The sequence below is a fragment of the Drosophila sechellia genome, unplaced genomic scaffold (genome assembly GCF_004382195.2).
Source record: "Drosophila sechellia strain sech25 unplaced genomic scaffold, ASM438219v1 U_185, whole genome shotgun sequence".
Classification (NCBI taxonomy): domain Eukaryota; kingdom Metazoa; phylum Arthropoda; class Insecta; order Diptera; family Drosophilidae; genus Drosophila; species Drosophila sechellia.
This window is the reverse complement of record NW_022611122.1, coordinates 25,521-51,474: the sequence shown is the minus strand read 5'-3', so window position 1 is coordinate 51,474 and position 25,954 is coordinate 25,521. Positions and strand designations below refer to the sequence as shown.

The window sequence follows — 25,954 nt, the reverse complement described above, 5'->3', positions numbered from 1 at the left end:
ATGGATGTGAGCTCGCAACTTTAAAAGCAATGTTTGGACGCAGGAATTTCGAAAAGGAAAAGAGTTTCCAACGACACTTATAGAGTTGCAACCACAACAGTAGTTTAATATGTAATAATAAAAATGTTGGCTAAAAATTATCCACATACTGCTTCCGTTTATTTGGATGATTGCCTAGGATATACGGAACCCAAAGAACAAAGGAAAGTGTGAGTCCAAAGCCTTAATTTGATAGTATTTATTTCAAAGATATATTCCACTTTACACGTAAAGATATAAAAATTCTCTTAACAATAGTGTAGTTTCGCTTACGATGTATACTCTAACTGTTAGCTTAGAACGAATTTAACCAACACAACTCGCTTCGAGTACTAAGTAAATCATTTAGAAATGAAAAACGAAAAAACATATAAAAAGGTAATCACAATATTTAGATTTTCAAGTAGTTCTGCTTGCATTTTAAACTTATGAAAATTCATTCATACAGTATTAACAATTAAATAATATATTTAATTTAATACAAGACAAAACATTCTTCAAAATTGTTTTGAGGTCGCTCTGCAATCCTTTTTAAGTTAATTACATAGGTCTAGGTTCTAGCTTCAGGTATTACAAAGTCATCTAGGAGAGTTAAGGTAAAGACATTTAAGGTTGTAAAAATGCCCAACACGCCCACTAATCAACATGTTAACAGCCCTAAGTTCTCTGAGTGAGTTTACTACATTATAATGTACTCCATTTGTTAAGTTTGTAGAATTCTATCGAGCATGATATTTGACAAAATGTATGTGTGGGTGTTGGAAACCGAATCTAATACAGAATGATTTTTGATTATTAATCGGGAATTGGAATCTAATACAGAATGATTTTTGGTTATTAATCGGGATATTGAACGATTCTTGGAGATTTAATTTTTTGAATACGTGCGATCTTGTTCGTCCCGCAGTGAATATATTGAGAATGTGTTTCGAATAGTATAAATGTGGCGAAGGGGGCCAATACCTTTGGGTTCACAAGGAATGTTTACCAAAATGATGTGCCGAAACTAGTATACTATTCTATTTCCTACAGACCCACTGAAACGGCAGGAGGCTGTTCGCCGTTGTGTTAAGCAATCCCAATCGCTGCTTCTGCTTCCTCTGCTCTGTCATGTGATCCTTAAGTTCGTGTAGTTGGGTGGACAGGTTCCTAATGAGTAGCTGGGTGTCTAAAAGCTGTGCCTGCATGCTGCGCAGCTCGATTTGCTCCCCATCGGCGTCCACAGCCGCTAGCGACATGGCACGCAGGCGCGGGAACCAATCCAGGATTCCGGCCTTGACCATCGCATATACATAGCTCTCGGGGCCAGTGAACTCAGTGGGGTCCTTCACTTTTACAAGGACGATGAAGTACAGATAGTGCCACATGTTGTGCTCGCTCTTGATGTGCTCTTCGAAGTTCACGGTCTTGTTGTCGAAGGCAGATCGATTGAGTGAGCAGATGAAACAGGTCGTCTTCAGGATGGCCTCCTATTGCTGCTTTTCCGATCTCAGATCGGCGAAGGTGTCGATGATGACACCAAATATCAGGTTTAGGACAATGATATGCCCTTGTTGCCCATGATGCTCACTATGTGAACGCTTTTGAGGTACATTACATTTTTTACATTTTGAGTACCTTACCATACGACTCCCAATAAGCAGAGAGTAGACTCCGGCCCCAGTAAAAAGATAAATCGAAGGATGACGGAGCCTATGAAGGTTCTAATTCCAGACTCCCGGGGTAGCGTTAGCACAATAACAAGTGCACAATATCGTTATGATCCAGAACAGCAAGGAGATGTGGGAACTAATCTCTGAAACACATATGAAAAAAATTGGTTTTAAATGGCTTTAATGTCTTTCCAATGATCTCACCTGGAACAGTATTATCAAAGGGATAGAAGAAGGCCACAATCATATTGATAACGACAACACAGTTAAAGAGGATGTTGCTCCAAAGAGACATGTAACTGCTTATCCAAAATAGTAAGGGTTGACCTATGCATTTACAAAAGAAGAACGATCATTTAACTTAATAGCTCTAATTCAATACAAAGATTGCATACTTCTTAGCTTCTTTTGCCATTTCATCTCGTTAAACATTTCCTCTGCCTTGTCAAAGAAGTCCGCCACTTTGGATCCCTGGTCGTCCCGTTCTGCGGTGTTGAGGATTTTGATTTTGGTGTCCGTGGTCAGGTATTCACAGATCTCGGGAATGGGAAAGACTATCTGCTTCAGAGTGCGATCGTTTCGAACAATCTAAAAAAATATATTGGATTTATACGTTGGATATAGGAATAATACCATGTTATATCTATCCTCTATCTGGGCAGTGTGCGTGGCGTAGTACATCAAGGCCTGACTTGTCTTGGCGTCGAAGCTGGCGGACTGCGGATCCTCGGAGGCTTTGAGCAGGCCGGCCAACTCCTTGTTGTGCTGCGCCAGCTGGTGGCACAGAATGTATATGTTGTAACCCACCTCCCGCGGACTCACAGTGGCGTCATCATCGTCCGACACGGCGTCCGGCTCATCCACATCGTCCTGCTCGTCGATCAGCTCCTCCTGGTGGTATGCCTTGCAGGCCACCTCTACCAGTTGCTTGGGGCTCATATTGTAAAGAATGCGTTCCGCGTTTTCGCTGTCTCCCCGACTTTCCATAATGGCCAGGAGCAGCTTGGAGGCATTGTTCTTCAGCTCCAAGACCAGATCCATGCGGTTCTCGCCCAGTGGATTGATATTGTTCAGAATAAGCGCCGTGATGATGGCCAGCCCATTTGATTCGTGCGTGGCTATGCAGTTCTGGTTCTCGTTGCACGGTCCTTGGCAGTATTCCGTGAGGGCCTGCAACGTCTGGTTGATCAGGGCAACGTTATGCTCGTTTATGTACACGCCTAGTAAGCCCAAGCCGCCGGTCGTGGAGCCACAAATGCAGCCCAGGAACATAAGAGTCTCCGATACCAGGTTGTTGTTCGTCTTCTTGTTCTGGTTCCTCAGCAGGTTCTGCATGTCCGGATTGTGGTTTTTGCAGAGCAGCTGAAGGAACCGCAAGATAAGTTGTATGACCAGCACCTTGTTTGACAATTGGTTCCGCTGATCCCGACTGTCCTTGTGCTTTTCCAGCTTCTCGGCCAGTATATCCTCCAGCGGACTGTTCACACTGATGGCAGAGCTCTCCTCGCCGGAGTGCATGTTTCGTGCATTCCCGTAGGCACGGGCCGTTGCCAGTCCGGCATTGTGGAGTTCCCGCTTTAGTTCCTCAGTGATCACCACTCCGTTGCCCTTGAGGCCATGCTTGCGAGCGATCTTGTCTAGCTCCAGATTGGTGTCCTGTTTGTGCTCGTGGGCTTTAGCCGCAATTTCGGTGGTGTTCACAGTGACGGTGGACTTGATCTCTTGCTGTGCATCCTTCATCTTCTCAAAGAAGACTTTAAAGAAGGCCTGGTTGAGGTCGTCACTGAGGAACTTCTGGAACATACCCTTCTGTATAATGGGGTTGCCGCCTTCCAGAAGTGCAATGCCCAATTCCACAGCCTCGACAAAAATATTGGGCGAATGAACGGACTTGATAACCAGCTCGACCACAAGATCCGAGGCGCCTTCTCTGTCCAAGTGGTTCTGCATCTCGTGAAGCGTTTTGCCCGCGCGCTCCAAATACATCGCCCCTGGTCCGTGGGTCACTAGGTGGTTTTGCTTTGAAGGATCCATCAAAGGAGCGGCAAGAAGAGGAACCTCATCCTCCGGCAACCTGGGCGTGCTTTTGCTCTGGAAGTTGCGCAGCAAAAGTGTCTGTCGCAGTGCATCGCCCTTCTCGCCGTAGTTCACATCAATGGCCATCATTTCACGCAGCGTGCGAAGAACCTTTACACACATGCGCTCCTCCTTCTCCTCCAGCAGCTTTTCGGTGTGCTTGATTAGCTTTCGGATGAATCCACCGCTTTCGCAGCGCTTCCGGGCCTCTGTTCCGGCGGGGAAGAGCAGCTCTGAGCGGTACAGTATATCCACTAGCAGAGATAGTTCCGCCTCCACCACCGGCTTTAGTTGATCCTCCAAGAGAGACACTATGTCCTTCAAACCCCTCGATGATTGAGCGGTCCCAGCGCATCAGACTGGCCACCTGCTGAGCCTCGTACTTGGGCTGCTTTGGGGCCAGCAGCCATTTAGTGGTCTGTCGGGTTAGCATAGCCGTCTTGCTCGTCTTGCTCATCTCGACCTCCGTATCGATGTAGCAATGGTTGAGAAAATCCACGTAGGCTTCCTTAACCTCCGGCATACACAATGGGTGGCAGATGATAGTCACTATGTCGTCCAGAGAGAGAAGGTTGTTGCACTTAATCTCCGTGTAGACGTTCTTGCCCATGGTGCAGCAAGCCAGGAGTTTCACCAGCGTGACGTGATACTTCAAGGGGCTGTCGTCGCTGAGCTTTTCCATGCGCAGCATCTGCTGCTGCATCATCTGAACGAAGTGGTTGAAGGAACCCTTGTCGTTGTAGACGACCAGCACATCCTCGCCGGAGTTGATGAGCTCCTGCATCACCATGTCCTGGCAGCGTCGGATGAACTGGTTCTCCGCCCGCACTATGGTCTGCAGGAACTGCAGGTAGGCTACGTGACGGCCATGGATCTCGATGCAGTGCACGAAGTGCTGCACCACCTTGTCCGTCACCTCGTTGCACAGGGCCAAGTTGTCCTTGAAGATGGCGCATACAGTCTTCGCCTCCAGAATCTGTAAGGCAAACAAGTGTCAAAATCGAATTTCTTGGACAATAATACATGAAATGACGAGCATTTTAGGAGGTGGCATAGGTACACTGGCAATTGTAATTATAATTGTAATTAATAAAGGCATCCTATTAATTTAAAAGATCCAATGTCAAATGGATATATAGCAGCTTTGAAATTTAGAAGCAGATATATAATATATTATTGGAAAGATTAACCTTTCTCCAGTGAAATTTTGGTTGTAGATCTGTTTCCAGTCTAAAGTGAATTGAAAGAACTTTTTAGAATCTTAAATCTATATATATGAAATCGGCGAACAAGAAAGATATCAGTAGTTTCTTCTTTTTAAGAAAAGTACGTAAGAAACACACACATCGAATGTAGATTATTATACTAACGCATACAAAATGCATAAATATTTGGAATCCTTTAGCAGATTCCCTATAACTGCGCCAAATAATAGAACATCAAGGTTCCTTCTTCTGAAGGTGCAAGTTTTATATGTAACTGGAAAAAGCAAAATAGGAACTTACGCCCGGATTCAGGAACAGGTCGAGGTGTTTGTGCAGCAGGACTTGGTTCTGCTGATTGCCCAGACAAAAGTTCTGCAGGAACTCGTGGGCCAGACACATGAGCTCCTTCATAAGCTCGTCGTCCTTCTCGTCGAACGGATTCTGGAGGAGATCGATGACGACGGTGTGGACGCCAACATTGCGGAGCAGTCGTTGCTCATGCTTGCGTGGCTTGACCACCGAACCCGGACCGGAGGCAGTTACGCAAAATTTGTTCATGCGTATGAGAATCTCCTTGACCTTTCGGTACTCGTTTCGCTGCTCCTGCGACAGGGCGGCATTGTACTCCAGGCTAACCGCATCTCCGCCTGCGTCGGTGGCCCCCAACTCATCGGTGGCCTTCGCCTTGTACACCCACAGCTCCGACTTTTCCACGCTCTGGCGAAGGATTTCCAGATCGGACTTGATTTGCTTATAGGACTCCACGTCACTGTCCGATACCAGGAGTTGCACCTGAAAGCGGAGACGGAGGACATAGCCTGATTAGTCTCGAACTGCCTGGTTAAGCGAGAGTTCTTCAAAATCATGGGTACATACAAAATCAAAAGATCGGTCGGTACGGTATGCGTTGTAAGTCCACTTTGTTAGTTGTGTTTTTTTAAACTAGATCATGAGTTCGATTGCGTGAATATACGATTATATTAGTATAATGGTATCGGATTAGTAAGGTCGAGTCACGATTTAAAAAAGAGATAGAGAGTTAGCCCATGCAAACACAAGAGAGAAATGAGCATTAGATCAATTGGTTAGTTAGTTGCAAATTAGTCTACATTTTTAGCATTTTATATCTTTAATTTTATAAATTTTTACTTTATGATACCTACTGCTAACGGGTAAAACTAGCTTATTAATTAAATGAAGCGAGCATCGATGAATAGTTAAATAGATGTGCGTTATGAATAAATATATAGAACTACCGCTTGCTTATTATAGCTTTAGATATTATCACACCAGGACCACAAATATTGCAAAGATGATATGACAGCAAAATAACAATTAGCAACGCACCTGTCGAAAGGCCTGGAGGACCTCCTGGCGCTGACTGAAGTGCCGGAACAGAAGGTGCAGGGCACCCGAGACCAGGGGAGCGTAGTCGTGCATGATAAGGTGGAGTAGGACACGCAGAAAAGTACGTCCGTCCTGGCCATCCAGGTCCAGGTTAGCTGCATCACTCCGCTCGCAGTCGAAGATTCCCTCCGCCTGCACGCCGATGGACTCCAGGTCGATGTTCTTCTGGCGGGAAGCGGTGGCGGCGGCTGCGGCAGCTCCGGCGGCCACAGACTCGGCACTATCTAGGGGATCGGTCTCATTGGAGCTGCCAGGCGTCTGTTGTTGTGCCTGTTGTTGCGAGTGCTGCTGACTTGCCTCATTGTTAGCGGCCGAAGCGGCCACGTCGGACTCGTCGAACTCCCGCTTGAATATGGAGAGCAGGCAGCTGATCCTATAGTCCAGACGAACGTCCAAAATGAAGTGCAGTATCTCGATTATCTTCAGTTTGGTGTCCATCACCAAGGGATACTCCTTCATTAACTGAGAGACGGACTTCCGTTGCTGCAGGAAGATCGTGGGCGCAGCTATGGCCTGGCCAACTGATCCCAGGGCCAAAGATGTCATTACTGTGTTTATGTCCCAATAGAGCGTAGAACTCCACCTTCGGCTGCAAGTAATGGGGTTTAATAAGAGTAAGTAAATGAAGTAGAAGTAAGAGTATGTTTTATCTACACCATAACTAATATGGTTAATCTTCATAAGAAGCAACTCATTATTACAGATGGTTGTCACTTTAAAACCATTATCTTTCAAAGCTGGTAAGAATATTTGCCATTTACATTGAAAAAACGTTTTATACAATATACATAATATTTAGGTACTTTTTACGGAGTTTCAGGCAGTTGAAAAGTCGAGCTTAACAACCCTCTGTGTTAGTCTCCTCTTTGACAGCTTGTTAAGAGAAAACTTTCGAGCTTAAGACTCTAAAGGTGTCATTATTTTAAGAATATACAGGACTTACAATCAATATCCGTGCTGGCAAAGGCACCTGATGAAGTATCGGAGACGCAGTCCAGGATGGACAGAAGCGTCTTGGTGAGTCTTAGAAGATCGCTAAAGCTGTAGAATCCGAAATAATCAGATCCCTTGCGAGCTTAACAACCTGGAAAGGCAGTTCAATGATCAGTTCCAATTGATATTTCACATCTGGGTTCAGACTTACCTCGAAGGTGAGTTTGTTTTGTTCTTGATCTGTGAAGAGCCACACCTTGGTGGCCGTGGCCACATTGCATAGGTAGTTCTCCACAAAGGCGATGGCTTGCTTGTTTTTTATCTGGCTGCTGGTTCTTGCCATCGTAGCTGCATGAGGAGAGATATATAGCACCTCTAATCAAGCGTACTTCGATTCGTACTTACTCCTGTATGGACATCTTTGAGGGTATCTCGCTCCAAAGGCGGGCATACTTCACAGGTGTTACTGGTTCCTGGGGATCGCGATCCACGTGAAGGTGCAACATCAATCGGCAGAACGAAGCTCTCAGCTCGTGGGGCATGGTTTCATCCGACATGCATCTACAAAAAAGTAAGGTTTGCAATGCCAGTTGCTCCATTTGTTTTCAGACTTACTTCAGGATTAAGTCAATATCCAGGCGAGGCGAAAGCTCATTTAGGGCCAAGTTCTGGCGGTTAAGGCACATGTTGGAGAACAGATTCAACTGGTGGCGATAGTAGTTCAGAATAGCCGCCTCCAGTTCGCCGCCATCGCAACTGGCCAAATCAGCCATGGACCGGGATGTCTGCAAGTCAATGGTAAAATATGGGTAATTACTAACTGCGAACTAATATCATATTCGGTTTTGATCTTACAAATTACGCAATTTAAGTAACTGAAACTAGAGATGTATAAGTACCCACCGGTTGTCCCGTCCACTTGAGGTGGATTTCGTACTTATCCCCCGTAGATGGGCTGCCATCGTCCTCGTTCAGGCTGGCACTGTCCCAGGTGGTTGTGGTGGACGTAGACTGCACATCAGACCGATCTATGATTGGGCTTTTTATGGTGAATTCCAGAGCCTTTGTCTTGTCCTGTTCGTTCTCCATTCCGGCTATAAAGTACACTATATCCTGCAGCAGCGATATCAGTGCCCGTCGCTCGTTGATGGAGATGCTGCCGTTGTCCAGCTTGCTGGTAACCGTGGCTAGCACTTTGCACGCGTCATTGGCAAAGTCTACGTCGCGAACCTTCACCGGGGAGACGGGAATCAGCGCAAAGGCCTCCTTGTCCTCCTTGATGGGTGAGCAGCAGACCATCGACATCACCGGCTTGTCATCGTCGGCATCGATTGGTATCGAAGTGGCATGGACCCAGGTGTTGGAGCAAATGTGCTGCAGGCGCACATAGCTGGACTGTGGGACCAGACTGTCGGGTCGTTCCATTGTGGTGGCGTTCAGAACAAACACCGAGGCAATGTCCGGAGAATAAGGAACGGACACGAGGCGGTACTGCTTTCCCTTGGGCTTGTCTGAAAGATATAACAATTAGGAATAGTTACATGTTATTTGGGTTATATGCCACATACCGTTTATGGTAGAGTTCATGGTGGAGCAGCTGAGGCCAGAGTCCTTGCTACAATCGCCCAAATGCAGATCGTTTCCTGATGCAGAAGTGGCAGACATCGCGCCGGCCGACACATCGATTTCCGCTTCGGCCGCCAGGTAGTGTCCCGTAGCCAGGTGCTTGAAACGGTAGAGGGAGTTCCAATCGCCGGCGCCGCCACGGCAGGAGTAGTGCTGGATTACCTCGATCTCCCAGAGCGCCTTGCTGCTGGTGGCCGCCGTGGCACTGGTGCGTCCGGTGGTGCGCAGAAAGACGTGGTACTGCTTCTTGTACTCGTCCATGGTGAGAAACTTCTCCTGTTCGGCATGAAATAGACGCACCACGTCGCCACCCTTGAGAATGTGCTCCTGGTTCTCCTTGTGCTCCATGAACAGCGAGATCTTCCAGGAGGTCGACGAGTTCAGAACGTTGACCTCCTTGCAGCCGGGATTGTCGGGCAGTTCGTAGTTGGCTGCCACATGGAGGTTCTGCTGATCCGCGTTCACCGGACTTAGAATAACCTTGTCACCCACCACCACGTAGTCGCCGATGGAGCGAAGCTTGTAGAAGGGCTTGATGTAGAACCACGAGCCCTCGTTCCCGTTGGCATCCAGATAAACGCGCATGGCATTCTTCTCCAGCAGCGACGGCAGTCGCTTGTTAACTGTCAAATATTTGTTGGACTTCAGATGCAGTAGCTGCACCACAGCCCGTCCATATTGGATTGAGGTGCCCAGCAGCTTCTTGTTCTCCGTCTCGTTTTGTTTCTTCTCGATCTCCGCCGCATGCTGTGAAACACAATATACATTTTTAAACGACTACATATTATAGATATTCTTGAGCTTACATGCAAACGCTTGAGAAGATTGGGATCCGTATTGGAGCTGGCCGATTGCTTAGCTGCTTTCCAAAATTGTTTCTGCGCGTTGTTGAATAGCGATTCATGGGGCATATTTTGATGAGGCAGTCTGCAAATATACCATAAATATAGTGAATATCAACTATAAGTTATCCCGTCTTACCCCTGAACTTCTTAGGCGTACAGCTGAGGTCTCCGGGCTCGGGACACACCACTGTGCGATCATCGACCAGGCTGGCGAAAGAAACCAGATGTTTAGTGCAGTATTCAACAACAGGAGATTAACCTCCGGGCGGCACACTCGTTACGTCCTCGTTCAGCCGGGACAATGGGACTTACCCGAGTGTGCTCAAGAAACCGCAAACGCTGCCCTCCGCATAGAGGGACACAATGTCCCCCAAGTGCAGGAAGCTCGCCGAGCCAATTACCATATATTGTCGCCCATGTCTGAAGCCCTCTGTGGGTAGGGGCTCGCGAAGGGATTGGTATCCAAGTCGAGGGTGCCGAGTGTGTACAGTGGCTGCCGCCAGGTGGCGCAACAATGGCTCTCCACCCGATGCTCCCCACGTGCCTGCGCCTGTTGCTTTTTCTCTGGCCGTAGCTTTTCCTGAGCTGGGAGCTATTGTTTGGAGGCGCAGTCGGTTACGCGAGTTAATTGCACTGATTTGTCGGCCTCGTTATGTCCTGCGGGGATTGGAAAAGGCAAAAGCAACGTTCGCTTACATCTCGGGGGAAAACAAGAACGCTCTCAGGATGATTATCGTATATGAACGTGCGTTAAATGCATGTTTTAGCCATATATGTACTCTAAAAATGGTTATATTTTTATGAAATATGAAATGAAACGACACGCACCGTTACTGTCTGATTGAAAAATAATCCACCGAGAGTTAGAATGTTGAACCCAAGCGCTTAATGGTTTCAAAAATAATCCAATTACATTAGTGAATTAGCTAGGCCTTATCTTAGCACATTAGATATCAGAACATTTAAATTTAAAAACTGTAAAAAAGTTGCACGTTTGTTGTATCTCCATATTAAGTCCCAGATCTTTAGTTTAATAACTGAGTTCATAGAGAGTTCAGTATTTTTAATAAACTTATGTTTTTTAATACATTCCCATTTCGAGTAATATTACATTGTAGGTTATTTATTTCTCCAAACCTATGTTGTTTCACACACAACAATTTCCGGTAAAGCGCCTAAAATATTTATATCTAAATTCCTTAATTGATTTCCCTGCTGCACGCTAAGACACAAAAATGTCGCCAAATGCTCCAAAGGCTTTCAGCATTAGCTGGTTATAAAATATTTATGAAAAGTCGGTCAATCACCCCACATTACTTTGTATCGTGGGACACCCCGGCGTATGGGTAATATTTCCACCCTTGTCTGACCAATATTTCCAATGTTTATTTCTCCTTGATGTCCGCATTCTGAGAGTGTACCAACTAAAGTTGTCACTTTTCACGATTTTTGTGTCGACGCTTTTATGCTTTGTTTTTATTTCCCCCCTTGCTATCCATCCATAATGGTTGTTCGGCGAATGGGAACAACAAATAGGAATCTACTATGAGGCAAATGCTTCCATTGTTTGACAAGTTCCATGGAAGCAAGGCATAAAAGTTTGTGCTAAGATTTTTGTTTGAAGGATTCCTGAAAGTTGTTCAACGTTCTACGTCAATGTCAGGCTTTTATTTCCCACTTTCTTGGTTCAAATAAAACTTGTGACAGCATATGTGCAATTAAGCATACTATTCGCATTTCACATTTTTAATTCGTTGTCCAAGGAATAAAAACAAAAATCTTCACTATGGATTTCCTGATTTTATGAAGTTCATCATATATTGATAGCAGTTATTTTTTTCTGATTGCTTATTTTTAGAAAGCATTTTATATATCCATTGATTGTACATTAACTTTATTTATGCTTAACATAAATTGTTGTTCTGTTTATTTTATATATTTCACTTAAACCTGTTATTTATTTATTTATTTATTTGTTGGTTTATTTTTGGCGCGCCAAACTTACTCACAATTCCCCAATTTTATTGTTCAAATATATTTGTTTCTGGTGATTAGATTGGCTTATGGGATATACTTCATCTGCATACTAATGAGCAGAGTACATGCTTAAGGGACGAACCCATTTGATTGCTGTGTGGTCCCAGTTAATCAGATTGATTGGCATAACAATTACCGAAATTCCGCACCAAACTTCAGTTAAGACAGGGGTTTTAGCCTCGAGAATTGGAGAATGCAGAGAAATTCATAACTTCAGCATGGCATGGCACAGCCATCTGCTCAAATGTGATCATCTCGTTAGCAGTCATGGAAGGAAGCAGCTGAGTGAAGGCAGGAAACGAGACCTCCACCTCAACCTTCAGCGACAAGGACCATGGAATTCGGATGAAGGGGAGGCGGCGGCGCCACCAACTCAGCCATTCCAATCAATTGATTCTTGGGGCGCCGAGAATTTTCACATTCTCCGGATGACGCCTAAATCTGTTTGCCAACAAAGCAATTACGCTTTATTCACAATAAACTTTTGCCTAATCCGTGGCTGTGGCCATCGACCGGAATTTATTTCCGAATATAAATTTGGCCAACGAGCGCTTCAATCAAATTAGGCAATAATCCGGCAGTTACCTTAAACAAATCACACTCAAAATGTGGATACACACACGGGGCCCTCAGTATCTGCGAGATATTTTGCCTATTTTTCGTTTTCGTTTCACAGTTTGCGGAAGCTGGCACAGCCAGGTTTCCGTGGGATCTGTTTTTCCAGGTGCACATTTTAGCCCGACCAAGTAGCCAAACGGCCAAGTGGCCAAGTGGCCCACAAGCACTTACACTCTCTTATATAAATAGCAAGCTGGGATGATTAATTGTGCGGATTCTGTGGGCAGCTCTTCGATTTCCATTTGCAGCAGCCCGAGCAACGAAAACGGTCTGCGAACACTGAGCGTTGGAGAGAAAATGTTGGCCCAAGTTCGCCGCAATTGGACCAAAAAGCTGGCCCTGTGCTTCGAAGCTTTTCCCTTCCTTTTCATTTCGAGTGGAAAACGCAGCACTTTCGCTCAACTTTTCTTTTCATTCATGGCTATGGCTTCTCCTTGGGCCAACCCTTTCTGCATCCATTCGACATGCTTTACGCATCAGCGCTGCGAATTAGCTGGGTTAGTAGTGGCGCATTCGATAAAGCCACCTTTGTGCCTCCACTTGAGTGCATCGCCTGCCATGGGTTTTGCCTTTTTGGCTCGGGCATGTGCAGATTTGATTTCTCTTTCTTTCACCTCCGCCCCGAGTCTTTGGCTTAATGCGATTTCGCCCACCGGGTGCGACTTTCGCCTGCAGCTCCAGCGAATGTGGCCCTCGACCAGCCTTTGTTTGGGTAGCAAAGCTACTACGAGTAGCTATGCAAGCATTTCATAAAATCTGTTTACCTAGATTAGTTTGGCCTGGCAGTAAAGGAATGCGCTCTGCCGAAAATAATGCGTTGCATATGAAGACAGGATAAAAGCTTCACTTTCCGGTTTCAATTTTTTATGTTTTCTTCAGATTAAAAAATAAGATAAAATCAAGCGATTAACGTAAAAACTGTTGCGTGAAAATAACATAACACTAAGCTCTTTTATAACATTAAGTTAGAAGCGATTTCTAAATCTTATGTTAGCCCTTTTTGACAGATAATACAACTCATAGTTACATTAAGAAATTGACCCTTAAGATATAAGTGCATAGCAATCCTTGCTAAGTGATCGATATTTTCTTTCAAATTTCATGCTAGCATTTTTCAAATTTTTTTTCTGTGCAGCAGTATTTATTCTTAACTATGTATTTCCCTGATTTTAAAGTGTTTAAAGTAAGCAAATTAGTGAAAGCTGCTTCCATATCTAAATTTTGTGCTGATTAATTCTTGAATTTGCATGTATGTATTTTTTATTTATATTTTCAAATGCTCCTCAGAATTTCGAAATTCCATATTTGCTCTTTGAAAAGCCAATTAAAATTCAATTAAATGTTTACATTTTCTCTTGGAATAACGATATGAAGATCTAAACAAATTAGATTGAGCTGAAACATTTTTATCGTTTTCGTTTAGTTCTTAGGTGTGTGTTAAATATAAAATATATTCTTAAGAATATAAGTAATTATATAATCGTATTATAAATGTTTTGCATTCGTAAGAAAGTATGTACATAAAGTTGTCTTTTTTTAATTTACCATTATAATTTCATTGTCAACATATTGCATGGACTGACCTAGCTCACTGCCGTAGTCACATTTATTGTCTTACGCAGATTGCTCGCTATCGGCCTGTCAATTTGGGCGATTTAAGCCAGTCAGGCGACTGCCTACGGCTCTAAAAGCCATCAGTTATCGGACTAACCGGTGCGTAAAGCAGCGCTCGGCGGTCAAGCCGTATGAAAAGCTTTGAGCTCAGTCACATGCGTGGGAAATGCGAAAACAACGCGGCAGGCAGCCACAAGTGGTTGGCATGCAAACAGATGCAGACGTCCATGTCGGCGCTGTCGTCGCGGCAGCGCCACGTTGTCCTTCGCAGCCCCGGAAAAGCAAGGCAGGAAAAAGCGGAAAAGCCAGGCGTCGTGGGCGTGAGCGGGCGTTGAAAAGTAGACAACACAGCTCCTGCTGGCTGGTTTTTTTTTTTTTAATTCGTTTATTGAATCCTTATGATAAACTATATACAATACAACATAATAACATTTAGGAGGGCAAATCCAGGACTCCCCGCGGTATGGCCGTGAAGCATTGCTTCGCGAGGACGATCAGGATTTGCTCACTCGTGGACCCTCCTGGCTCTCTCGGCTCTTCTGAGCTCGGCGGTTATCGCTGCGGCGAAGCTGTTGACCGCTTGCCATTCCGCCTCCCCCTGCAGCATGAATGGGACTAGGTTGTCCGCATTCAGTCTGCCGCCAAGTACGGTTTCCAGAGAGCTCCGTTCCCTAGCGTATTTAACGCACGAGAAGAGAACGTGCTCAGCTGTTTCGCTCCGACCACCTCCGCACCATGGACAGTCATCCGCATCCTCGTGTCCAAAGCGCTTCAGGTAGCTGCGAAAGCAACCGTGCCCGCTGATCAGCTGCGTTAGGTGGAACGTAATATCGCCATGCTTCCGCTCTAGCCACGGCTTGAGGTTGGGTATCAGCTGCTGCGTCCAGCGACCCTTGGGCTTGTTGGTCCACCTGTGCTGCCATGTCTCCAGGGTGTGCTGCCTTGATTCAGCTCGTATTGCCTTCTTGGCGCCGGGGGAGAGTCTTCGACCGTGGGTTTGGTTGAAGACCACTTCGTTTTCCTGCGCTAACAGGTCCAGAGGCGGTATCCCTGCGATCACCAATGCCGCCGCGTTGGACACTGTTCTGAAGGCGCAGCAGACACGTAGGGCCGAAAGTCTGTGGTTAGCATTTAGGCCCTGGTCATAGCTTTCGGTACCAAGCGCTTTTGCCCACATCGGGGCGGCATATAGCATGGTCGCTCGGGTGACGCTCGTCAGCAGCCTTCTGCTCGCCTGTTTTGGGCCTCGGGAGTTCAACATTATATTTGAAAGCGCCCGATTTACTCCTGCTGCTTTCGAGTTAGCGTAGGCAAGGTGTTCTCGGAACGAAAGCCTGGTGTCTATCATGACTCCCAGGTACTTGATTGCCCGAGAGGAGGACACCTTGGTACAGCCTACTTCGACAGTGGCCGTCTCCACCGCTTTCCTTGAGCTAATCAGGACAGCCTCAGTCTTCTCCGGCGCCAGCTCTAGCCCCATTGAACTGAGCCAATGTTCGATGGCCCTGATGTTTTGGTTACAGCTTTCTTCGGCCTTCCGGGATACTTGTCAACAACGAGCAAGGCCACGTCGTCCGCGAAGCCTACGATCTGCTCCTCCCGACCAGCGGTAGGCGAAGTATCCCGTCGTACATGGTGTTCCACAGAAGCGGGCCGAGGACCGAGCCTTGCGGGACTCCACCGGTGACCTGGTGCCTGAAGACGCCTTCCGACGACTCGCACAGTAAGACCCGATCAGAAAAATATCTGCGTATGATCCTGACTAGGTAGGCTGGGACGCTGAAGCCAATTAGTGCTTCTAGGATCCGGTCCCATCTCGCTGTGTTGAAGGCGTTCCTGATGTCTAGAGTGACCATGAGGCAGTACTCTTTGCTGCCACCCTTACATCTGGTGCCGTCAATTGCTTGGGCCGCTACTTCGACCACTCTGTTGACAGCGTCGACGGTGGACCGCGCTTTCCTGAATCCAAACTGGGACCGTGAGAGGTCACCCGCGTCGGCGATAGTCCTCTCAAGCCGAATGCACATCAGTTTCTCCAGGAGCTTGCCAGTTCCATCGATGAGGCATATTGGCCGGAACGATGAAGGCTCCTCGGGTGATTTCCCTGGTTTTGGGAGGAGAAACAGCTTTTGGATTTTCCAGCAACTCGGGAAAACTCCTTCCTCCAGGCACTTGGTGAATGCCTTCGCAAACGAGTCTGGCTGGAGGTAGAGAGCAAGCCGAAGCGCCCTGATCGGGATGCCGTCGGGTCCGGGGGCCTTGCCGTCCTTCAGCAGTTTTGCCAGCTCCAGGATCTCGTCACTGCTGACCGTGGCGTCGGATTCGACGTGGTCCCCTGTGGCTGGGTCGGCTGGGCGTAACCCATCCATCACAGGGAACAGATGTTCCGCTACACTGCGGAGCATCGCTGGGCCCAGTAGCTTAGGAGTCCTTGTGTACGCCTTCTTGACCACCACCTTGTAGGCACTTCCCCATGGGTCGCTGTCGGCAGAATCGCATAGGTCGAGGAAGCATTTGCGCTTGCTCTCCCTTATGGCTATCTTAAGCGTTTTTCTGCGGGCTCTGTACTCGGAATGGCAAAGGACTCCGCACCTCTCGCGCGTTGGTAGCGACGTCTGGCGGAGAGGCATTCACGACGAGCCGTCTCTATCTCCTGGTTCCACCAGTAGACAGGGGCTCTTTGTCGGCTATGCGACCTGCTCGATTGCATGCTGGCGTCGCACGCGGCCTTCAGCCGCCTCATCAGCTCCACTGCCGTCAGCTCGGCTCCTTGTCTGCTCGCCATGGGTAGGAACTGCTCTCGAAACACCTGCGTGTCCAGAGAGTCCGTCTTGTATTTAATCCTGGCCTGGGCTGGTGTCTGGGCTTGGGACGAGGGTGGGCATCCCAGGTCGCAGATGATGGCCAAGTGGTCGCTGCCAGTGTAGTCCTCGCTGAGTGTCCACCTCGCTAGCCTGTACGACGAGCCGCTAGTGAAGGTGAGGTCCACCACAGAGCCCAGTCCGGCGCGCCTGAACGTGTGCCGGTTTCCATGGTTAAGAAGAGCCAGGTCCAACGTCGCGAATGCCTCCAGCACCATCCTGCCTCTCGCATTGGTGGTTGAGCTGCCCCAGCTCTCTGACCATGCGTTGAAGTCGCCCGCTATTAGAACCTGGGTGCGGCCTCTAGCATCCGCTGCCAGTCTGTCCAGTGCCTGGCTGAATGCGATTAGGGTCAGGCTGGGAGCTAGGTATACGCTGTACACCCACCATCTGCCTACCCTGGCCCTAACAAATCCGATGTCCGAAAGAACATCGGTTATTTGCTGGGTTTCTCTGCTGCACCTCCAGATCGCTGCTTTCTTGGTGCGGTCGAAAGACCAGTCTGGGCTAGCCGCCGTTCGGTAGGGCTCGCTAAGTAGCGCGAGCTCCACTCTGCGTTCACGCACCGTCTGCACTAGCAGGTCTTGGGCTGCCGTGCAGTGATTCAGGTTTAGCTGAATCAGCCGCATCATTGCAGTGCCTTTGGTGCTCCTTTACCCGCCAATGGGCACTTCCGGGTGCCCATTTGGTGGTTGGTCGCTTGGCTACCTCTGTTTGCGCACAAGAAGTACTTAACTTCGTTAGGGCACTCGGCGGCTTTGTGTCCCGCGGTCCCGCATCTGAAGCAGCACTGGCTTCTGTCAACGGTGCTTCTGCAGTGGGCCGCTATGTGGCCTTCTTCCAGGCATCTGAAGCATCTTTGGCGTGGCTCCAGCTCCTTGATCAAGCATTGGGACCATCCTACCCTCAGCTTGCCACGCTTGATCAGCTGGTCCGTCAGATTGGCTGGGACAGCTATCACCGCAGTCTTCCCTCGGTACTGCGTTTGCCGGAGGCTCTTGATAGCCACCACTGCAGCAGGGATCTCTGCCTGGGCCTCCTCCTGCTGGCTGGTGCCACGGTGCGTGTGCGAGATGTGATGCTGGGCCCAGTGAAATCCGATACGGAAAGCTCATTCTGGGCGAAAATTGTCAGTGAATCGAAACTAACAGAAATTTCGGAAATTCCGCTAGTTCAACACAATTTAAAACAACCTAAAATTGTCAGTGAAAACAGGGGAACAAAGGGATAAAAGTTCGTACCGTGTGCGTGTGATAAAAGTTGAGTGTGTCTGTGAGAGTGTGTGTGCGCGCAAAAAGAATAGAGAAAGCAAAGCATCCCGAAGGAGTGGCACACAAAGTGTTTGCATAACTTAATAATTATTCGATATGATGATTTCAGACAGTCAGAAAAAAGGACTGCGGGAGTTACTTCTAAATGACAATAACTTAACTGTCCTGCTACAGTTGGCCAAATGCGCCACCAAAAATGTGTGCAAAACCGAAGACCCGGAGGAGGCCCTTCGTCTGATCACTACACACATTCCAGACATTTACGTACTGCTTTCCAAGCGCGCTATAACGAAGGAACTCCTCTTTACGTATTTGAGCAATCGACGCGCTGACGCAGGCACAGACTTTAGCAAGGCAGACCTCATAGAAAAGGTTATACAGTATTGGAAGCAGGAGCATCAATCAAGCATAGAGCTTTCCGGAGACCAGACATCCAGCTCACTTCATAATCAGAGCGAAGAGGATTATCCCATTAACAAGATTGCGCGCAAGTTCGGCGAGTGGTTCTTCGAACGCATCAACGCAGACGCCCTCAGTCTGGTGGATTTGTGGGCAGATGCGACCCTACATCTCACGATCAGAGCCAGTGATGGAATCAATGAGTGGGAGTGTACGACGGCTGCCGAGGTGTTATCGGCACTAACGAGCGCTAAGCAGCAGTTTGACTTTTACTTTAATCCGAACCTGACGCACGCCGGAATTCAAGGTCGAATGGACTCGTACGGGCAGTTCTTAGTGATCTGCTTCGGCACTCTGCACTCCCGTGACAGCTGCGTCGGAATCTTTGAATGTGCCTTCGGGCTACTGCGGGACCCCTTGGCTGACAACAACTGGAAACCCAAAAAAGTGAAGTGATTACTTAAAATGGAAGCTCAGCCCCCAGCCCCCTATCTGTGCTCGAGCGAAATTCCGCACACAGCTCTGGAGCATGTTCTGTTCGATCACGAATATTCCCAAAGAACTCGAAAGTCCATTGAGCAAACAAGAATATTTCTCGAATCCTTTCTCTTGTTGACCTACCTAAATCCAAATAGTTTCTCAAACTATAATCGTCGCTTCTGAGGATTAGATGTATATCCTAACAAATACCCCTTGTATTGATAATATACTTAAGCAATATTTCAATAAATACCTGTGTTTAGCATACATATATCGTATGTATTATACTAGATAATCCTATGCTAGCCAATTACCATATTAAATATTAATTAGGAGACACTTATACACGTGTATTTATAACTCATTCACTAACTGATCTACACGGAATATAGTATAGTTACAGTGAGTACAAAGTCAATCCTTAGGCAGAATATCTTGAGAAATCTTCAAGTCATCAGTGGATACAGGCAGCTCCAGAGCTGTGTGCGGAATTTCGCTCGAGCACAGATAGGGGGCTGGGGGCTGAGCTTCCATTTTAAGTAACCACTTCACTTTTTTGGGTTTCCAGTTGTTGTCAGCCAAGGGGTCCCGCAGTAGCCCGAAGGCACATTCAATGATTCCGACGCAGCTGTCACGGGAGTGCAGAGTGCCGAAGCAGATCACTAAGAACTGCCCGTACGAGTCCATTCGACCTTGAATTCCGGCGTGCGTCAGGTTCGGATTAAAGTAAAAGTCAAACTGCTGCTTAGCGCTCGTTAGTGCCGATAACACCTCGGCAGCCGTCGTACACTCCCACTCATTGATTCCATCACTGGCTCTGATCGTGAGATGTAGGGTCGCATCTGCCCACAAATCCACCAGACTGAGGGCGTCTGCGTTGAAGCGTTCGAAGAACCACTCGCCGAACTTGCGCGCAATCTTGTTAATGGGATAATCCTCTTCGCTCTGATTATGAAGTGAGCTGGATGTCTGGTCTCCGGAAAGCTCTATGCTTGATTGATGCTCCTGCTTCCAATACTGTATAACCTTTTCTATGAGGTCTGCCTTGCTAAAGTCTGTGCCTGCGTCAGCGCGTCGATTGCTCAAATACGTAAAGAGGAGTTCCTTCGTTATAGCGCGCTTGGAAAGCAGTACGTAAATGTCTGGAATGTGTGTAGTGATCAGACGAAGTGTAAAGATGAGCACCAATTGAGAACACGAGTCTGTTTTGTAGTTGAGTGTAGCCGCCGGGCTGGCTTTATATTTATTCGATTTTCTTCTTATATTTTAGAGTAGGCAGAAATGGTTCTGCCAGCTCAATGTCTACAGAGTGTCTGATTTTACAGTTTTGAATATATTTCGACTTAGGCTAATTCGCGTAGCTGCGCTGCCGGGTACGCCAGCGGCGGATCGGCGTTCTTATGTATATCTTATATATCTGGGCTTATCGGGAGAGCGAGATATGTATGTACGTATGTAATATGTATTTGGTCGGCGTGTGAATGCTGACCATGCACTTATACTTTTTGCCTTCAAGTGGCCAATGCACTTATACTTTGTGGCCTTCGAGTGGGTGATCATGTTACTTCCGCCCTGGCCTAACTGCGTGCATAAACATAAACATAAACATAGCAACAAAGTGCTGCCATATGTTAATAAGCTATTTTATTTAATTGTTCTCCCTCCTTTTGAAAAATAACGTAACCTAGTGAAGTTATTTTGATTATTAAATGCAAATTATTTTATTTTTATTTTTATTTTGTTTGTGTTTTTGTTTGAACAACAATAGTTGATTTTGTAATGCAAAGATAAAAATATACATAGTGTATGGAAAATTTGTATAAATGATTAAGGAAAATATAAGTTTAAATTCAATCATGAATGAAATTTCTTTAATCTATCTTTATGAACTATTTGTTTTTGTTTTTATTAGTAAGTAGCGTAATATTGTTATTATCTCCTATGCTTTCCATCTTATAGGGCCCTGTATATTTTAATTTATGACCTACCTCATTTCTTAGTAAAACTTTATCTCCTACTTCTAATTCTATGTCTTTTACTTTTAAGTCATAATTTTCTTTATTTTTTTCTTTGTGTGCTTCAAGAAGTTTTCTTGCTCGAGCATATAGGTAGCCTCTAACCTATATTTACTCTCCTTAGCGTAATCATCTATGTTATATATTGGTTCTATGCTATGTAGTTTATTAAAATGTTAAAATGTTTTGGTAAATTACTTGTTCTACCGAAAACTAATTCATATGGACAGTAATTATGTACCATAGATGGGGTCGTGTTGAAGCAGTATACGAAATATTGAAGCCATACGTCCCAATCGGTTTTGTCCGTCGATATGTAGGATCGTATATACTCGTTTAAAGTTCTATGACTTCTTTCTACTACTCCAACTGTCTGGTGGTGATGAGCTGTTGATGTTATATTTTTTATTTTCAAATATTTACACAGGTCAGTAATTATTGAATTCTTATACTCTGTTCCCATGTCCGTTATGAACGTCTTCATTGGACCGTACCTTAGAATAAAAGATTCAAATATAGCTTTTGCGACTGTTTTTGCGCTTTTATTTGCTATTGGTATGGCAACTAAGTACTTGGTTAAATCACATATGAGAGTGACTGCGTACTCGTTACCATTTTCTGACTTGGGTAGTGGACCAATTGTGTCCACAACAACTCTATCGAAAGCATGTTCTGGTGTTTCAGTTATAGTCATTGGAGTCTTTGTGTGCTTTGTTGTTTTTGCTTTTTGGCATTTTTGACAATTTCTTACGTACTCTTTTATGTATTTACTCATATTTTTCCAGTAATAATGTCTTTTGACCTTGGCCAAGGTTTTTGTAATGCCTGTATGCCCTCCTTGTATTGGATCGTCATGTAATGTAGACAATATAGCTTCTTTTTCTTTTTCATTATTTATTTGGGTCACCGGGATAAGTAGCGCTACTTTTAAATTCTTTAATATTTTATTGCCCATATTTTTAAATTTATCTATTGAAACGTGTTCAAAGATTTTATTCCACGGTGCCATTTTGATTTGGCTGATATCATATATACCGGCTTGCAATTCAAGCCTTTGAAAAATTGATCTAAATCAAGAATTCCATTAGTATAAAGATCACCAACATCATATCTTGCAATGATTTTCTTTCCATGTTTAAATAAACATATCGTGTCATTCAATTGCAATGTCACTACTTTTCGTACCTCGTCATTTGCTATGACTTCGTATACCGTGGGCTCTGAAGCTATTTCTTTGGTTTGTTTTTGCAAATCCAATTGTTCTTTTCCTGCGCAGGATTTTTGTCTACTTTGATATCTTGTAGTGACTTTTAATATGTTTCCAGTTATATCTTTTAGCTCTTTGATGGTTATTCTTGATAACGCATCTGCTACATGATTGTCCTTGCCCTTTAGATACTCTACTGTAAAATTATATTCCTCTAGTTCAAGCCTTATTCTAGTTAATTTAGAGCTGGGGTTCACCATCGAGAATAAATATGTCAATGGTCTATGGTCTGTTTTCACAGTGAAATGTTTTCCGTAAATGTATGGTTTGAAATGTATTATTACCCAATGAATTGCTGCTAACTCTTGTTCTGTTGTATTCTTATTGCTTTCACCTTTCGTAAAAGCTCTGGATGCATAAGCAACTGGGAGTTGGTGGCCATTATGGTTTTGAGTTAAAACTGCGCCACACGCTTGCTTGCTTGCATCTGTTGTTATGCAAAATTCTTTGCTGAAGTCTGGGTACTGCAAGAGTGTTGGGTTAATTAGCTGAGATTTTAAATGTATGAATGCTTTTTGACATTCATCTGTCCACTCGAATGGAACATTCTTTTTACATAATCTTGTTATGTGCCGCGAATAGTCGGCGAAATTTTTGATAAAACGTCTGTAGTAATTGCAAAATGCTACAAAACGTCTAGCGCTGTCCGCATCATGTGGAACTGGGTAGTTCTGAATGACATCATATTTTTTGTCATCCGGCAAAATTCCTTTGTCTGTGCATTTGTGTCCCAAAAATGTGACTTCATGCATGAAAAATGAACATTTTTCAGGATGTAACTTTAGGTTGTATTCCCTGCATTTACCAAAACCTTCAGTGAGGTTTTTAAGCATATGTTTTTCGGAACAACCTATGACTATTAAGTCATCCATATAAAGGAATGCTATCTATTCCGGAGAATGCTATAGTCATCATTCTTTGGAATGAATTAGGCGCTATTTTTAAGCCAAATGGCAATCGCGTGAAACGATATGAGCCATTGCTGGTTGAGAAAGATGTTATATCTCTAGAGCCTTCATCCAGTTCGATTTGATGAAAACCTGACATTAAATCAAGGCAGGAGAAATATTTGGCTCGACCAAGTTGGTCCAAAATATCATCTATTCTCGGTAGTGGAAATTTGTCAGCTAAAAGTTTCTTATAAATTTGAAGATAGTCTATTACTAATCTCCATTTCTTTTTATCAGAATTTGGGCTTGACTTTTTAGGTACTAATAGCAAAGGGCTATAGTACTGTGAAACTGATGGTTCAACTATTTTATCTTTTATTAATTATTGAACTTGGGCTTGTATTTCTTCCACTTGACTATGAGGACTTCTATAATTTTTCGTATATACTGACTCATCATCTTTTAATCTCAACTGTTGTTTATAAAAATTATTAACTGTTATAGGTTCTGATTCTAATTTAAATATAAATATATATTCGCTGCATATATTTTCTAATTGTGATTTAAACAATTCGGGGAAATTTTTCTTTAATTGAGATAAAACAGTTTTATTTCTGTGTTCACTATTTGCCTGAACTATTTTAGTGTGTCCATATTGACTAATTGGTCGGAATCGGTTGTATTTAAAATTCGGACAAATGTATTACTTGATGTTGCGATTGTATTTGCAACATAAATACCAGTTTGAATTTCCTGGTTTGGAATTAAAATGTTATCATCTTTTGATGATACTATTAATCTTCGGACAACTTGGGATCTTGCTGGTAATAACGTTGTGTTAATACCAGAGCTGTATGTTATGGGAATATATATTGGAAATTTCAAATTGTTTGGTCTAATTATAAACCAATCTTCTTCTTGGTTTAAATCGATTTGGCAATTATATTTTTTTATGAAATCTATTCCTATTATTCCATCACACGGTATTGGAAAGTTTTTATCTACTAAATGAAAATCGTGTGGGATAATGTATTTACCTGTCTGTATCTCAATAAAAGTCTGTCCTGAATTTTCTGTTGGCTTATGCCTTGAATGTTTATTTCATTGGTTATTTGAATATTAGAAAATTTGTCAGAGTTCTCTTTGAGAATAGAGATATCTGCACCTGTATCAAGTAGAAAAACTAGTTTTACGCCTGTTTTGGCATGAATGAATGTAGAAAATATGTTGAGATTATAATTGATGGTGTATACTCTACGATCTTCTTCTACTGAGTACCTAAAGGCTGTTGCGAGTTTCCATGTTCTTGGATTACTCGTACATTGGCATTGTTTCTGTTGTAGTTATTCTGACTGTTGTTACGGCTTCTATTTCCATTATAACGGCCTCTGTTATAGCCATTATAACGGTTATTATTTCCATTATAGCGGTTTTGATAACCGTTATTCTGGTAACCGTTATTTTGGTAACCGTTATGGTAGTTGCCTCTAATACTACTGTTATTAAAGCCTCTACCGCGGTTACCACCTCTATTGGCATTTCCGTATCCTCTGTTGGGTCTGTTACCTCTAAGGTACATCACTTTATTGATGTCACCGGTAACTCTTGTACTCGTTCTTATGTATGCGCTTATCGCTGCATCCATAGTGGTGCAAGTCCCTGCTTCCAGTACTGTTTTGATACTTTCGTGCTCAGCACGATGTATCATATACCCTCATCGATATAGGAAGCTTCTAATAGTTTTCTCAGGCTATTAACTTCAGCGGTAAATTGCGTTGCAGTTTTACCTCTCTGCTGAACTGTTGCTAGCTTTGCTTTGACATTACTGGATGTCTAACCGACAACTACTTTCTGCAATTTTTTATAATTGCTGGAATTGTCGTTTCATTGTCAACTGAGTTCAAAATTGTGCCAACTATTTTTGACTTAATGACCTCAACTGCAATGTCTTCAAATGGTCCCTTAGCTAGGTCTACCAATTTGATTGCCTTAATGAATCTTTGTAAATGGATCTTTTGCCCATCAAATTCTGGCACTGTGCTAGCGACTTCCCTAATGTAAGACCTAATGGCAGCTGCTTGTTCTGCCATGGTTAAGTTATTTTCGGAGTCGGCTGCGTTATTTGTTTTATCGTCTTTCTTCAGCATTAATTTTGCTGGTATAGTTAGATCGTGAAGATCTTCCTCTTTAATGTCTTCTTGACTATAGTCCTATCTTCTTCGTCATAGTTAGTGCTGTCTTCATTCAAATTTATTCTTAGTGGGGTGTTTACTATGGTTGGATGTTCTATCTGGAGACTGAATTTATTTTTTATAAGTATTAATTTTTCTCTTGATGTCACCAGTAGTTCCAAAGCTTTAGCACACTGTTTGCGTTCCAAATTCTTTCTATTTTGTTGGATCAACTCTCTGATTTCATTATAACTATTTACCAAGACTTGGGCATTCTTATTAATTGTTACAGCTTGTATTGATCTGTTTTGCGTTAAGCACTTATAGGATTTTCTGAAATTTTCATTTGGGTCTTTTATCTGATCAACAAGCTTTTCCCAGTCCATGCTGTGGTATACTCATATCTTCAAATTTATGCATTTGTTATTTTTTTTTTTTTAGTTCTAATCTAGATAAATTCAATATTACGTTTTATATTTTTGATTTATTATTTTTTCTTCTTCATATAATTTTTCTCATATTTTCATTCATAATTGACTTTATTAAGA

At 44.3% G+C, this 25,954-nt stretch overlaps 2 protein-coding genes and 1 pseudogene across 2 annotated transcripts; 1 reads left to right on the top strand and 2 right to left on the bottom strand.

Annotated features, from left to right (window-relative positions):
- Positions 1 to 823: 823 nt before the first annotated feature.
- Positions 824 to 10,201, bottom strand: LOC116802617 (annotated as a pseudogene).
- A 7,858-nt stretch (positions 10,202 to 18,059) lies between these two features.
- Positions 18,060 to 19,280, top strand: LOC6610144 (uncharacterized protein C3orf38 homolog). Its single transcript, XM_002034717.2, has one exon. The coding sequence runs from the start codon at positions 18,281 to 18,283 to the stop codon at positions 19,037 to 19,039; it is 759 nt and encodes a 252-aa protein (XP_002034753.2). The 5' UTR covers positions 18,060 to 18,280; the 3' UTR covers positions 19,040 to 19,280.
- Positions 19,281 to 19,465: 185 nt separating this feature from the next.
- LOC116802618 (uncharacterized protein C3orf38 homolog) lies at positions 19,466 to 20,257 on the bottom strand (the record flags this gene model as incomplete). Its single annotated transcript, XM_032727029.1, has 1 exon — positions 19,466 to 20,257. A coding segment is annotated over one exon (780 nt), but the record flags the coding sequence as incomplete, so codon positions are not given.
- Between the last annotated feature and the right edge of the window lie 5,697 nt (positions 20,258 to 25,954).